Source organism: Trifolium pratense, linkage group LG5 (assembly GCF_020283565.1).
Source record: "Trifolium pratense cultivar HEN17-A07 linkage group LG5, ARS_RC_1.1, whole genome shotgun sequence".
NCBI classification, from domain to species: Eukaryota; Viridiplantae; Streptophyta; class Magnoliopsida; order Fabales; family Fabaceae; genus Trifolium; species Trifolium pratense.
In genome coordinates this window covers 55,882,347-55,895,034 of record NC_060063.1, presented here as the reverse complement: position 1 = coordinate 55,895,034, position 12,688 = coordinate 55,882,347, and the positions used below count along the sequence as shown (strand labels likewise).

General features: G+C 32.0%; 1 protein-coding gene across 1 annotated transcript; it reads right to left on the bottom strand.

Annotated features, from left to right (window-relative positions):
- Positions 1-499: 499 nt before the first annotated feature.
- LOC123882942 (ubiquitin-like protein pmt3/smt3) lies at positions 500-11,660 on the bottom strand. The gene is made up of 5 exons (XM_045931590.1): positions 11,529-11,660; positions 11,284-11,436; positions 1,733-1,816; positions 709-858; positions 500-591 (listed from the first exon to the last, which is right to left on the bottom strand). Exons 1-5 carry the CDS (start codon positions 11,568-11,570, stop codon positions 532-534), a joined length of 489 nt encoding a protein of 162 aa, XP_045787546.1. The 5' UTR covers positions 11,571-11,660; the 3' UTR covers positions 500-531.
- Positions 11,661-12,688: the final 1,028 nt, after the last annotated feature.

Genomic DNA, 12,688 nt, shown 5'->3' with positions numbered 1-12,688 from the left:
TGTTATGGTGGCGGGATTTTGGAGGTTTCAAGTGGTTTTCCGGCGCATCTTGTTACTGAGGCGATTATGTTGGTGATTTGGTGGTGTTGTTTGCAAACTTGCAGTAGGGTGTTGGTTCCTTGAAGCTCTGACAGAGGTGTAGTGTTCCGGCGCGGATCTGGAGATTTTCGGGTGGTTTTCTGGCGCTTGTAGTTGCTGCAACGAACAAGAGTATTTTTATAATTTCGTAAGGGTGAAATTTTCATCAACTTTTGGGAACCATCAAAACTAAAATTACATGTCAACTAGTAAAATTCATTTTTATAAACTTTTTAGGACATAAGTCCAATATCCAACAATACCCATTCAGAGTTCATATATTCTTCTATACATCACAACCTCATGGAGGCAACTGATGCATATATAACTATGACAATCCATCCATAAATTAAACTAAGGTTATAATTAGGAAGTGCAAAGTCCAGCAGCTGCAACTGCACCATAATATTACTAGAAAATAAGCATGGCAAGCTTTTCATTATAATTTTTCCACTAAACATGTCTTCTCAGATGAAGCATAACAAGCATTTCATCACCATCCTCAATTCCCAGCTGCATGAAATATATATAATTTAGATCAGAAAACCAAGAATTCTGACAATGAGACAGAATATACTAGCTAATATTTAAATTACATAATAATGAACAAATATGTTGAGAAACAAAAACCTCGTGTGGAGTCTGCTCAGCTTGGACGAGACGCCCGTCAAACAAAAAACCAACTCTACTAACATCTAGATCATATTGATTGCAATATTCATCCATAAGCTTTTTCAATGGACAGTTTCTTCGGAAGCTGTAGGAAGCTCCATACCCATCCTACAATATCCGAAATTCCCAAATTTGGGTGATGAAAGTTCAGGTTTCCAAAGCTATGACAATAACTTGATCTTTTATCTTTACACGGTTGAGACAACTTTCATTCTTAATTCAATTTTGTTACAAAGTTGTGTGCTTGACCATCAAATGATATATACTATAAAGAATGTTTCGCAACGCAGCACCACAAATAGACACTCATTCTTAAGCAACTTAGAGTGTAACATAAAGTGGATGAATTAAGAATGAAAGTTGGTTCAAACGTGTAAACATTTTTAAAGATAAAGGACAAACTTGACACGAAAACAAAGATAAGAGATCTTTTTAAAACTTTAAATTAAGTTAAAAGACCATGATGTAGTTTTGCTTAAACTATAACAATGCCAAGAATTCAATAACACTTTCAATAGCCTCTTAGTAACAAAGTAAAATCGGGATAGAAAATTCAAAGTCAGATAAACACTGTTTTCCTCTTTCAATGGCAAACAAAAGCTCATCTTCCAAAAAACCTACTTTCGACAACAGAACTTGAGTTTTAAATCCAACCCCATGAATACAGATTCAAAATAAACCATAAACAAAGCCTCCTCAGTCCTCAACCAACCCTAACTTGCTCCAAGTAGATATGGACTCAAATATCTTAAGGTTAGTACTCAAAATTGAGCATTGTAGATGAAAAAACATGGATAAACCAAAGACCCTATTAATGGTCTCCACCACATTCTTTTACGAAGAGATCAGTTATCGATAATATCAGTGAATACTTGGCATTTGTTAAAAGGTTACTAATAAGAAAACATAGCCAGCTCAAAATAAAAAAATAAAAAACAAACATTAGACTGAAAACCACAAAAAATTGAACGAACAGACGAACCTGGCCTTTTACATCGATATTGATGCATGCGCTCCAACGTTCATACAAGGCAGCGTCTATTTCATCCCCATCTTCTATGTCTAGCTGCAGCAAAATATAATTTTCAAACTTTGTTAGCTGATGCAAATGGATGTGATGTATATTTGAACATTAGACTGAACACAAATCATGGCTAATGGATGTGATGTAGTATATTCGAACACCTAAGAAATCGCAGTTAATTACATTCAGAGAGCATGGTTAATTAGTTGTGACACCTTATTATAACAATTAATCATCCACCGAACGCAATTAACCACATTTTTTTGAACTTCGTTAAGATGTTAACCATCTAAATTGTTGTGGAAGTTTGTTATCAACTTTGTGTGTGTAAAAACATGTGCTTTTAGTCCTTTGAAGGTTAAAAGTAGCGTCGATTTCCCTCATGGCACTGCCCCCTTAATGCTACGAAGTGAAGCAGGCATAGAGACCAACCAACCATAGGGTATCTATCCTGTGATCCAACCCCGGCTGCATTGTTTATACAAACCAAACTTATAGCTAAAGAAATTATTGGAAAGAGTGTTTTGTCTAGAACGATAAAGAAATGATTATGATTAATATATTTTTTATTATTATTATTATTATAACAACATAAAATAGATTTTTAAAAAATTATCAGCCACCCAAATCTCTCTTCCAACATCATCCCTCTCCTTCCCTTCTAAACCCTCAAAAAAAGACTAAAAGTTTAGTGATGTTAGCCCTAGTTGAATAACCACCTTATTTTGCAGCTCATGGCATAAACGCTTACAAATAAGCTATTTCTATAGCACAGGATAAAATCAAGGCAAACTATTCCCGTAAAATCTATAAGCTATTTTCATAAACTACCATGGAGAACTTATGTAAATAAATAAGCTGAAAACAACTTATGAACATGCCGTAAACTGTTTTTATAAGTAAATAACTGGTCTGTTTGGATTAACTTATTTTTGAGCTTATATTAAAAGGCAGCATCTATTATGCTCCCCAAAAATGGGGGTTTATGGTGCACCAAACCATTTTTACTGCGGTCCCACCTCAATTTAATATCTGATTATTTTAATTAACAATGCAAGATTACGTTTATGCCCTTTTGGATTGATTTACTAACCACCTCCTTCTATTTCTCCTTCACATGACAAGAACAACACCAAATTCTTCACAACACCATCTTAATTTCTCCACTTCCTGCTACCATCCTAATCTCTTTCTTCTGTACTCTCATTACATCTTTTTGGTGAATTTTCTCCACTTCCATCTCCTATTTCACAACCCTCCTTAAATTTTGATTTTCAATTTCAAACTAAACAAATTCAATCTCAATCTGAATCCAACTCCATCAATTCCGATTCTTCATCTCTGCAAGGAAATCTCCGGTTCCAAATTTCATTCATAGAACAAGCAAGGAGAAGCTTTGGGTCTTCCTATCCACCATTTCCAAGACGTGATTTTAACTTCATCCACCAGTTTTCAATCCAAAACAATATGAAAATGTTGTTAGATTCTTGATTCTATGCTTAAAACTTGAATTTTTGGTGTTAAAATGCCCTAAAATCGTGTATTCCAGATATGGGTTTCGTGGGTTTTAACCGGGTCGTTTTGACCCGTCTAGAGGTTGAAGGAGAGTTTAAAAAACGCAGAAAAAAGAGTTTTTATAAAAAAAACGAAAAAAAAATGCTTTTCCTAAGCAGGATTCGAACTAGAGACTTGGACTTGGATGTTAGTGTGAAATTCCTCTAGGCTGTCCTTACTTTATTTGTAAATTTATGATTCTACTAATATATATTACTTCATACAGTGTTGTAACCGCATTAACTAAGGGATTAAAATTATTTAATTGCTATTCAGTTGTCATTTAAAAGTCATGATTAAGAATTTGTATTAAGAACAAAAGGAGAGATCCAATTATCCAAATGGGTGAGTGACACGCAACAATAAGTTTTGAAACGATATTTTGGCATCGAAATTAATGCGTTCTTTGTTTTGACTAATCACATTATAAAATACTTAATTTAGACCTGGGAATTCTAATTAAACGATGACTACCGCTAATCTCATTATAAAATATACTTACTTTAGACCTAGAAATTCAAATTAGACGATGACTACCACTAATCTCATTATAAAAATCATAATTTAGACATTCGAATTCGAATTAGACGATGATTATGCCTAATCGCACTATAAAATACATAATTTATACCTTACAATTCAAATTAGACAATGACTACCACTAATCCATCATAAAATACTTACTTTAGACCTAGGAATTCAAATTAGACGATGACTATGACTAAACACATTATAAAATAGTTACTTTAGACGCTATACGAATGGAAAACATACCCTTTGGATTGCATCTGTAGGTAGTAGGCGGTTTTTTGCCCGCGCTTTGTCTTTCGGGCCAAGTACCCCTTGTACTTAATCCCCAATTGTGGGAGTAGTACAATTTGTACTTTTCCCGTTGTATTTTGACTTACTACTTATATATATATACATACTATTTTGCTGTTCAAAAAAAAATAGTTACTTTAGACCTAAGAATTCAAATTAGACGATGACTATCACTAATCCACTATAAAATACTTACTTTAGATCTACGAATGCAAATTATACGATGACTATGCCTAAACACATTATAAAATATTTACTTTAGACCTAGGAATTCAAATTAGACGATGACTACCACTCATCCATTATAAGATATTTACTTTAGACCTACGAATTCAAATCAGACGATTACTACCATTATAAAATAGTTACTTTAGACCTAAGAATTCAAATTAGACAATGGTTATGACTAATCGCATTATAAAATACTTATTTTAGACGTAGGAATTCTAATTAGACGATGACTACCGCTAATTCCATTATAAAATATACCTATTTTAGACCTAGAAATTCAAATTATACGATGACTACCACTAATCCCATTATAAAAATCATAATTTAGACATTCGAATTCGAATTAGACGATGATTATGCCTAATCGCACTATAAAATATTTAATTTATACCTTACAATTCAAATTAGACAATGACTACCACTAATCCATCATAAAATACTTACTTTATACTTAAGAATTCAATTTAGACGATGACTATGACTAAACGCATTATAAAATAGTTACTTTAGACCTACGAATTCAAATCAGACGATTACTACCATTATAAAATAGTTACTTTAGACCTAAGAATTCAAATTAGACAATGGTTATGACTAATCACATTATAAAATACTTATTTTAGACGTAGGAATTCAAATTAGACGATAACTACCACTAATCCATCATAAAATACTTACTTTAAACCTAGGAATTCAAATTAGACGATGACCACCACTAATCCCATTATAAAAATCATAATCTAGACATTCGAATTAGACAATGACTACCACTGATCCCATTATAAATACTTACTTTAGAACTTGAAATTCAAATTAGACGATGGTTATGATTGTTCTTCAAGAGCATGTAACAATTGTTTAAACAATTGTTTAACTCTTCTATTTGAAAAATCGAATCCTAAAATGCTTAATTTTGACCTTCGAATTCAAATTAGACATTGCTTATGCCTAATCGCACTATAAAATACTTAATTTAGACCTTATAATTTAAATTTAGACCTTGGAATTTAGACCTTGATTATAATTTATTATGTGTGAAAATAACATTGAATTTCATTATCACTATGTATATGTATTCATTAAGGCTGTTTTCAAGATTTTCAGGGTGGATATAGATTGAAGAAGTCACAATTTAATTAGGGGAAAATTGATTTACGGTAATGAATTTCAATTAATTTTGAAATTAGAACTTAAGCTAGTATTCATTGAGGTGATGAAACTTAGGTATTTTAGAACTTAAGCTACATGTATCTTCACGCAAATTTATTGGTTTACATTTCGGTCGATTTTGAGCTCAATGGATCCAACATTCTAAAATCGCACTCGTTGATAGTTTTAGTCAAACTTCACGACCATTTCATAGAAATAATCAATAGAGAGAAACAACAAGGACCGAAGATCAAACAAATTAAAAAATTTAAGTTTTTTTTTACTAAATTTTTTTTTTTAATAACTATATGCACTAATGATTAGGTGGTAAATGAATATTAATCTTTATAAACTAATAATATTAAAAAAAATGAAAGGTAATAATATTGAAATATTAAAATCGTAGTTGGATCAATCATATTAATAATTTTAAAAGTTTTTTTTTGTTTGAATAATTAAAAAAGTTATTAAAATCATATTTTAATTTTTAATAAAATTCAAAATAGTAGAATAATATTATTTATAAGATATTAGAATAATATTAAAATATTTGAATTTGTTGAAAATCATATATAAGTTGAAAGATATGATTCATGATTTGATTTATTGTGGAAGGATACATTTGCCAATATTAAAAAGTAGTGTTTAATATAAAAAACTTAATAAAGAAACGAAATCTCCATTAATTTTTTTTTGACAAATCTGCATTAATTACTATATTACTTGTTAACCACATCAGCGATGTACCGGTACACATCCACATAATATGTGTACTGAAGAATTCACCTTTTTTTTTTTTCATATCACTTTCACAGCGAATCGAACGAACGACGAGACCACAAAACCACCATTTTTGGTTTCTTCCACAAATCAACAATCAACTCTAAATCCGCAACGATTCCGATACTCACTCTCTTCATTCATACCTTCACTTCGGTAATTTCATCCTTGATTCGTTTTTCTTCTTTAACAATTTCACCCTTATACCGTGTTAGGTTTTCTATTACTGTCTTATTTCTATCGTTATTTCATGCAAATTGTTTCTTTTTCTCTTCAAACTGTGTTATTCGACGTTTTTAATTCATATTATTCATTACTCACTCGAAACCCTAATGTTAATTTCGTATTTTTTGATTTCTCAGTGCGTTGCGTGATTTTGTGAATGCAAGATACGGTTATGGATCAACATGAGGAGGAGGGTCGTAATGAAGGTGAAAAGTAATAGCAAACAAGATGATGAGGTTGTAATCACAATCATTCAACTTTACTGTTTCTTTCCCTTTTGGGTAATTAGGGGAAGAAGGGTTTCATCTGATTATTTGGTGAGTGTGTTATTAGATGTGAAAATGTAATATCTTGTAAGTAATAATAGTGACTTAGTTTCTTTAACAATGGTCTGTGAAGCACGGACAGGTGTCCTGGTGTCTGACACCGACACGACGCCACACTTATGATTACATTGAATTATGTCATTTTCTCAAATTATTATCAGTGTCGACGTGTCAGTGTGTTTGTGTCCATGCTTCATAGACAATGGTTAGTGATGTTTGTTGCACTTTTCTATTTTTATACGAGCATTCAGTGAGAAATGAATATTAATCTTTATAAACTAATAATATTTAAAAAAAATGAACAGTCGGATTAGATCAAAATTCTTTTTCTAATTTGTTTGTCAGTCCAATTAGGTGATATTGAACAGTCGGATTAATAAAATTCGAAATATTCGGTCAAGATCCGTAATTTTAGTCGAACTTCATAACCATTTCATTAAAATTAAGTTTCTGATGAGACTATTATTACAATCTGTCAAATTAGACGATGATAACGACTAATCGCATTTGAAAATACTTAATTTAGACCTTGATTTTCAAATTATATGATGATAACCACTAATCGCATTCTAAAATACTTAATTTAGACCTTGGTTTTCAAATTAGACGATGATAATGACTAATCGCGTTCTAAAATACTTGATTTAGACCTTGGATCAAGGTTTTGATGCGGTTGGTGGAACTTTAAATACCTTACTCGTTCTTCAAGGGCATGTAAGAATTTGTTTAAACAATGTTTAATGTTATATAAACATTGTTTGATCTTTGATTGCTATTCTTCTTATTGGCTTATTTTGTTTGATTGTTTCTCTTGATATTGATTTCTTTTGTTTGTTTGATTGATTCAATATCACCTAATTGGACTAACAAACAAATTAGAAAAAGCATTTTGATCATCGGACTTTGAATGCATAGACATATAAAACATTGTTTATATAACACTAAACATTGTTTAAACAAAGTCTTACATGCCCTTGAAGAATAAGTAAGGTCTTTAAAGTTCCACAAACCGCATCACAACCTTGATCCAAGGTCTAAATTAAGTATTTTAGAACGCGATTAGTCATTATCATCGTCTAATTTGAAAACCAAGGTCTAAATTAAGTATTTTAGAATGCGATTAGTCATAATCATCGTCTAATTTGACAGACAGTAATAATAGTCTTATCAGAAACTTAATTTTAATGCGATTAGTCACACCCATCGTCTAATTTGAATTCCTCGATCTAAATTATGTTTTTTATAATGGGATTAATGGTAGTCATGGTCTAATTATAATTGTAAGGTATAAATTAATTATTTTAGAATGCGATTAGTTGTTATCATCGTCTAATTTGAATTCCGAAGTCTAAATTATGATTTTTATAATGCGATTAGTCATAACAATCGTCTAATTTGAATTCCTAGGTCTAAAGTAAGTATTTTATAATACGATTAGTCATAATCATCGTCGAATTTGAATTCCTAGGTCTAAATTAAGTATTTTATAATGCGATTAGTCGTAACCATCGTCTAATTTGAATTTAAAGGTCTAAAGTAAGTATTTTATAATAGAATTAGTGGTAGTCATCGTCTAAATTAAATTTCTAGGTCTAAAGTAAGTATTTTATAATGAGATTAGTGGTAGTCATCGCCTAATTTGAATTCATAGGTCTAAAGTAAGTATTTTATAATGGGATTAGTGGTAGTCATCGTCTAATTGGAATTCCTAGGTCTAAATTATGATTTTTATAATGCGATTAGTCATAACCATCGTCAAATTTGAATTCCCAGGTCTAATTTAAGTATTTTATAATGCGATTAGTCGTAACCATCGTCTAATTTGAATTTGAATTTCTAATTTGTTTATCAATCAAATTAGGTGATATTGAACGGTTGGATTGATAAAATTCAAAATATCTGGTCAAGATATGTAGTTTTAGTCGAACTTCGTAACCCTTTCATTAAAACTAGGTTTGCGATGAGATTGTTTTTACGATCTGTCTATACATTCGGAGTCCGATCATCAAAAGTCTTTTTCTAATTTGTTTGTCGGTCCAATTAGGTGATATTGAACGGTCGGATTGATAAAATTCAAAATATCTAGTCAAGATCTGTAGTTTTAGTCGAACTTCATAACCCTTTCATTAAAACTAGGTTTCCGATGAGACTGTTTTTACGATCTGTCTATACATTAGAAGTCTGATCATCAAAATTCTTTTTCTAATTTGTTTGTCAGTCCAATTAGGTGATATTGAACGGTCGGATTGATAAAATTCAAAATATCTGGTCAAGATCTGTAGTTTTAGTCGAACTTCATAACCCTTTCACAAGTTTAATTGCGGGGATCGAACCGCGATCCTCCATACCAAGTTCAGCGTCAATCACCACTGAACCAACTAACGATTGGTTTATTTGATATTAATGGTTGTTAATTTTTTAAGGAATGATTCATTTTCATTGATTAATTCGTTATTATTTTAGAAGAAGTTTGTATCGATTTTGCTTAGCTCCTTTTACTCCTTTTCGATGCATGGATGCGTGACACATGACAACAATGAATCTAATGGTTGAGATTAAAATGTTATAATTTAATTGAAACAAAAAGAGAAAAAGAAAGAAAAAATATAATACATGACCTGCACTAACTATATAATACATGACCAACTTCAAATTGCTCAGAACTTAGTTAACAATCTTTGGCGTTCCCTTTTTTCTTTCTTATTGCTTACTGTTTTATTTGCCTTAAATTATCAAAGTCTATTTTTCTTTTGGTTCCGCGAGAGCGTTGTTCTCTGGTTTCAACATTATAGATTGAGTCTTAAAGGTGTCATTGCACACTAATTTCACAGTTCTAAATTTCAATATGGATCTGTTCAATTGGACTAGTTACTAAATCATTTAACCAAGTTTATATCTCAGGACAAATGACACAATTAAATATCTCTCTAGTAAGTTGCTATTTGCTAGCAACTTGGATGCTAACAAGAACAACAATGAGATCAAAAGACTTGCTACGCAGAAAACATTTATAACATGATAATAATAGTCAAGAAAAAATCAAGATAATCTCAAGAAATCTGTAACGACAAAATCCACAAAATTTTATTGAAGAATTAAAAAGAACTAATCAACATACACAGTAAATGGATAACAATGGGAACGAACTACAAATGGCAGAGTTTCACTTCAGCAGAGAAACGCACGTCTGACACGCGAATCCATAGCTTCAGAAACCCTCATCTGATTCCTCATAAGTTCACCAACCGTTAACGGCCGTTTCGGTTTACCTTGACCCGAACCGGAACCAGAACCAGGACTCTTCTTAGAACCCGAATCAGGAGATTTCAAACCAAAAGTTTTCTTAACCTTACTGGCGGCGGTAGAAGTTAGAGATCGTTGAATAACTAACGAGTTCTGACTCGATGAATCGGAATGGTTGTTGTTGGAAGAAGAATTAGCAACAGAAGAACTTAAAGGCTTACTGGAGGATGTTCTACATGCGGCGACGAGATCTCGTAAGCGGTTAAGGTGAGCTGTAAATCGGAGAGGTTGATTGAAAGTTGACCGAGCGGTGAAGGAAGATCGTCAGCGATTGTAGGTGGTTTTCTAGGTGGCATTATCTTTAACGGTGGTGATGGTGTTGATGTTGATTCTCTCTTGGAATGGCCTAATGATAGGTCTCTGCACAACTATCTTCACAACTATTCTCAAGATCCGCTATCGACAAGTAATGGTTCGGTACGATATGGAATCTCACATTGCTAATGTATGACTGAGAACCAGAGAATATAGAAAGATCGTCCACGGCACTTCTTCGCAAGCCGCAGTGTCACCCACCGCTTCGCCGCCCACCACCGTCGGAACCGGGAAGCATATGGGTCGAAGAAGAGAGTCAATTCTTTTTCCTTCAGATATTCAGTTCCTATAAAATCAGAATTTTCTCCCTTTAAAAATTACGTGGGGCCCACGAGAAAGTAGAAACAACACTTCAAGGGCGAAACCGTAATCACATAAAGCTTTTCAATTTTTTGATTTTTCAATTTTCAGGTGGGCCCATGGTAAAACAGTGAAAAAGTGGGGGTGTATGAAGGGGTGCACCCTAAAAGTGTCCATAATAGATGCTGCCATATTAAAATAGCTTATGCAAATAAATAAAATTTTTTGTATTATTCATAAGCTCGTCAAGGTAGTTCATGAAAAAACAACTTACGAAAACACAATTTTCGTTATTTAAGAACTGACACAAAAACTTATTTATTTGCATAAGTTATTTTTCAAAAACCTAAAAACTAAGTCAATCCAAACGACCATAAATAAGCTAAAAACAACTTTATGTTAGTAGATAAGCTCAAATAGGATTACTAACATACTTAACCCTAACAATAACATTATTTGAATGAAATGAACATAACCCTAAGAATTAAGGAAGAAATGTAGTACCTCATATGGAGTTTGATCTGGCCAAATGCGACGAGCATTAAAGAGAAAAGCGATTGAGTCAAAATGATGAGAGTAATGATCACAGTAAGAATTCATAAGCTTCTTCATTTTAGTATTTTTACTAATACTAAAATACCTTTTTTTAATCCCATCCTACATACAGCATTAACATTGAAAAATCAAATTAGTAAATAATATATCTTTGTCTAGAAGAACATAGAGAAACAAACAAACAATTAACGAACCGTGTCTTTGACGATTATCGTTATGTGATTGGTTGGCTCCATCAATCCACGGCGTCTCCGATGATGGAACTTGGAACTAAGTAAGAACTGAACTGTCAAATAGGAGTGGAATTTGTAGGGCCCACACAATGTACGTTATGTTTGGTACGGATCATAATTTAAAATAAATTGCACGTGTTAAAAAAAGAAGAAGAAGATATTCTAATATCTGGTTGGGTTAGATAGCTCCATGATATTTTTTAAGTATTTTATTTTAAAAAATTATTTATTTAAAAATATAAGATATGCATATATTAATATAAAATATTAGAAAAATATATTTTTAAGTTAATTACTATCCTAATGCTCAAGTAATTTACTTTTTTGTTTTTTTTTTCCCACTATTTTCATCAAAATACCCTCGTGGTAAAATGGAAAACATATATGGCACGCGAACAACTAATAGGATGACAAAAAATAAATCTTTTAAGTTTAGTTGGAGTACATATCTTCCAACTCAGTTTTATTTTTCTCAATTGATTTCTTCTTTTATTTGTTTTAGAAAGGGATTAGTTTAACTTTAACTTTTTAGTTTTTGTGAAGAATAGGCTTTGTGCTTGGTGTATGCCATGAATGCAAGCTACAAGATGAAGTAGCTGCAGAGAAGCTAAAAGTATATGCAAAGAAAGAAGAGAGCAAAAGATAGAATTTCTTATTCATGAAAACTTGATTGAATACAAGCACTATGTTCTATCTTATATAGTGAAGGGATCAAACTAACAATCTAACTAACTATCTAACAAACTATTTACAACAAACTCCAACAGTTTGTAACTGCCAAAACCAACTCCAAAAGCAGTTAGCTTGTAAGGCAAGTAAGATAGAATTCAATTATTTGCTTTTGTCATTAACATCCCCCCTCAAGCTGGAATATATGTCAAACATTCCAAGCTTGGACTGTAATGTCTGGAAAGGACCTGAATGTAGAGATTTAGTGAATATGTCTACAATTTGCTCTTTGGATGATACTGGTAGCAGATGCAGTATGTTGGCTTGAATCTTGTCTCTCAGAACATGACAATCAATCTCTATATGTTTGGTTCTTTCGTGGAATACAAGATTGGAAGCAATGTGTATTGCTGATTTGTTGTCACAGTACACGATGATGGGTGAATCATGTT

Bases quoted from the DNA above. Each gene is read 5' to 3' on its own strand.
- LOC123882942 (XM_045931590.1), bottom strand. From the start codon at position 11,570: ATGGAGCCAACCAATCACATAACGATAATCGTCAAAGACACG. The intron at 859-1,732 runs GTTCGTCTGTTC...CGGATATTGTAG, and splicing joins ATATCGATGTAAAAGGCCAG to GATGGGTATGGAGCTTCCTA. The intron at 592-708 runs GTTTTTGTTTCT...TATTTCATGCAG, and splicing joins CTGAGCAGACTCCACACGAG to CTGGGAATTGAGGATGGTGA.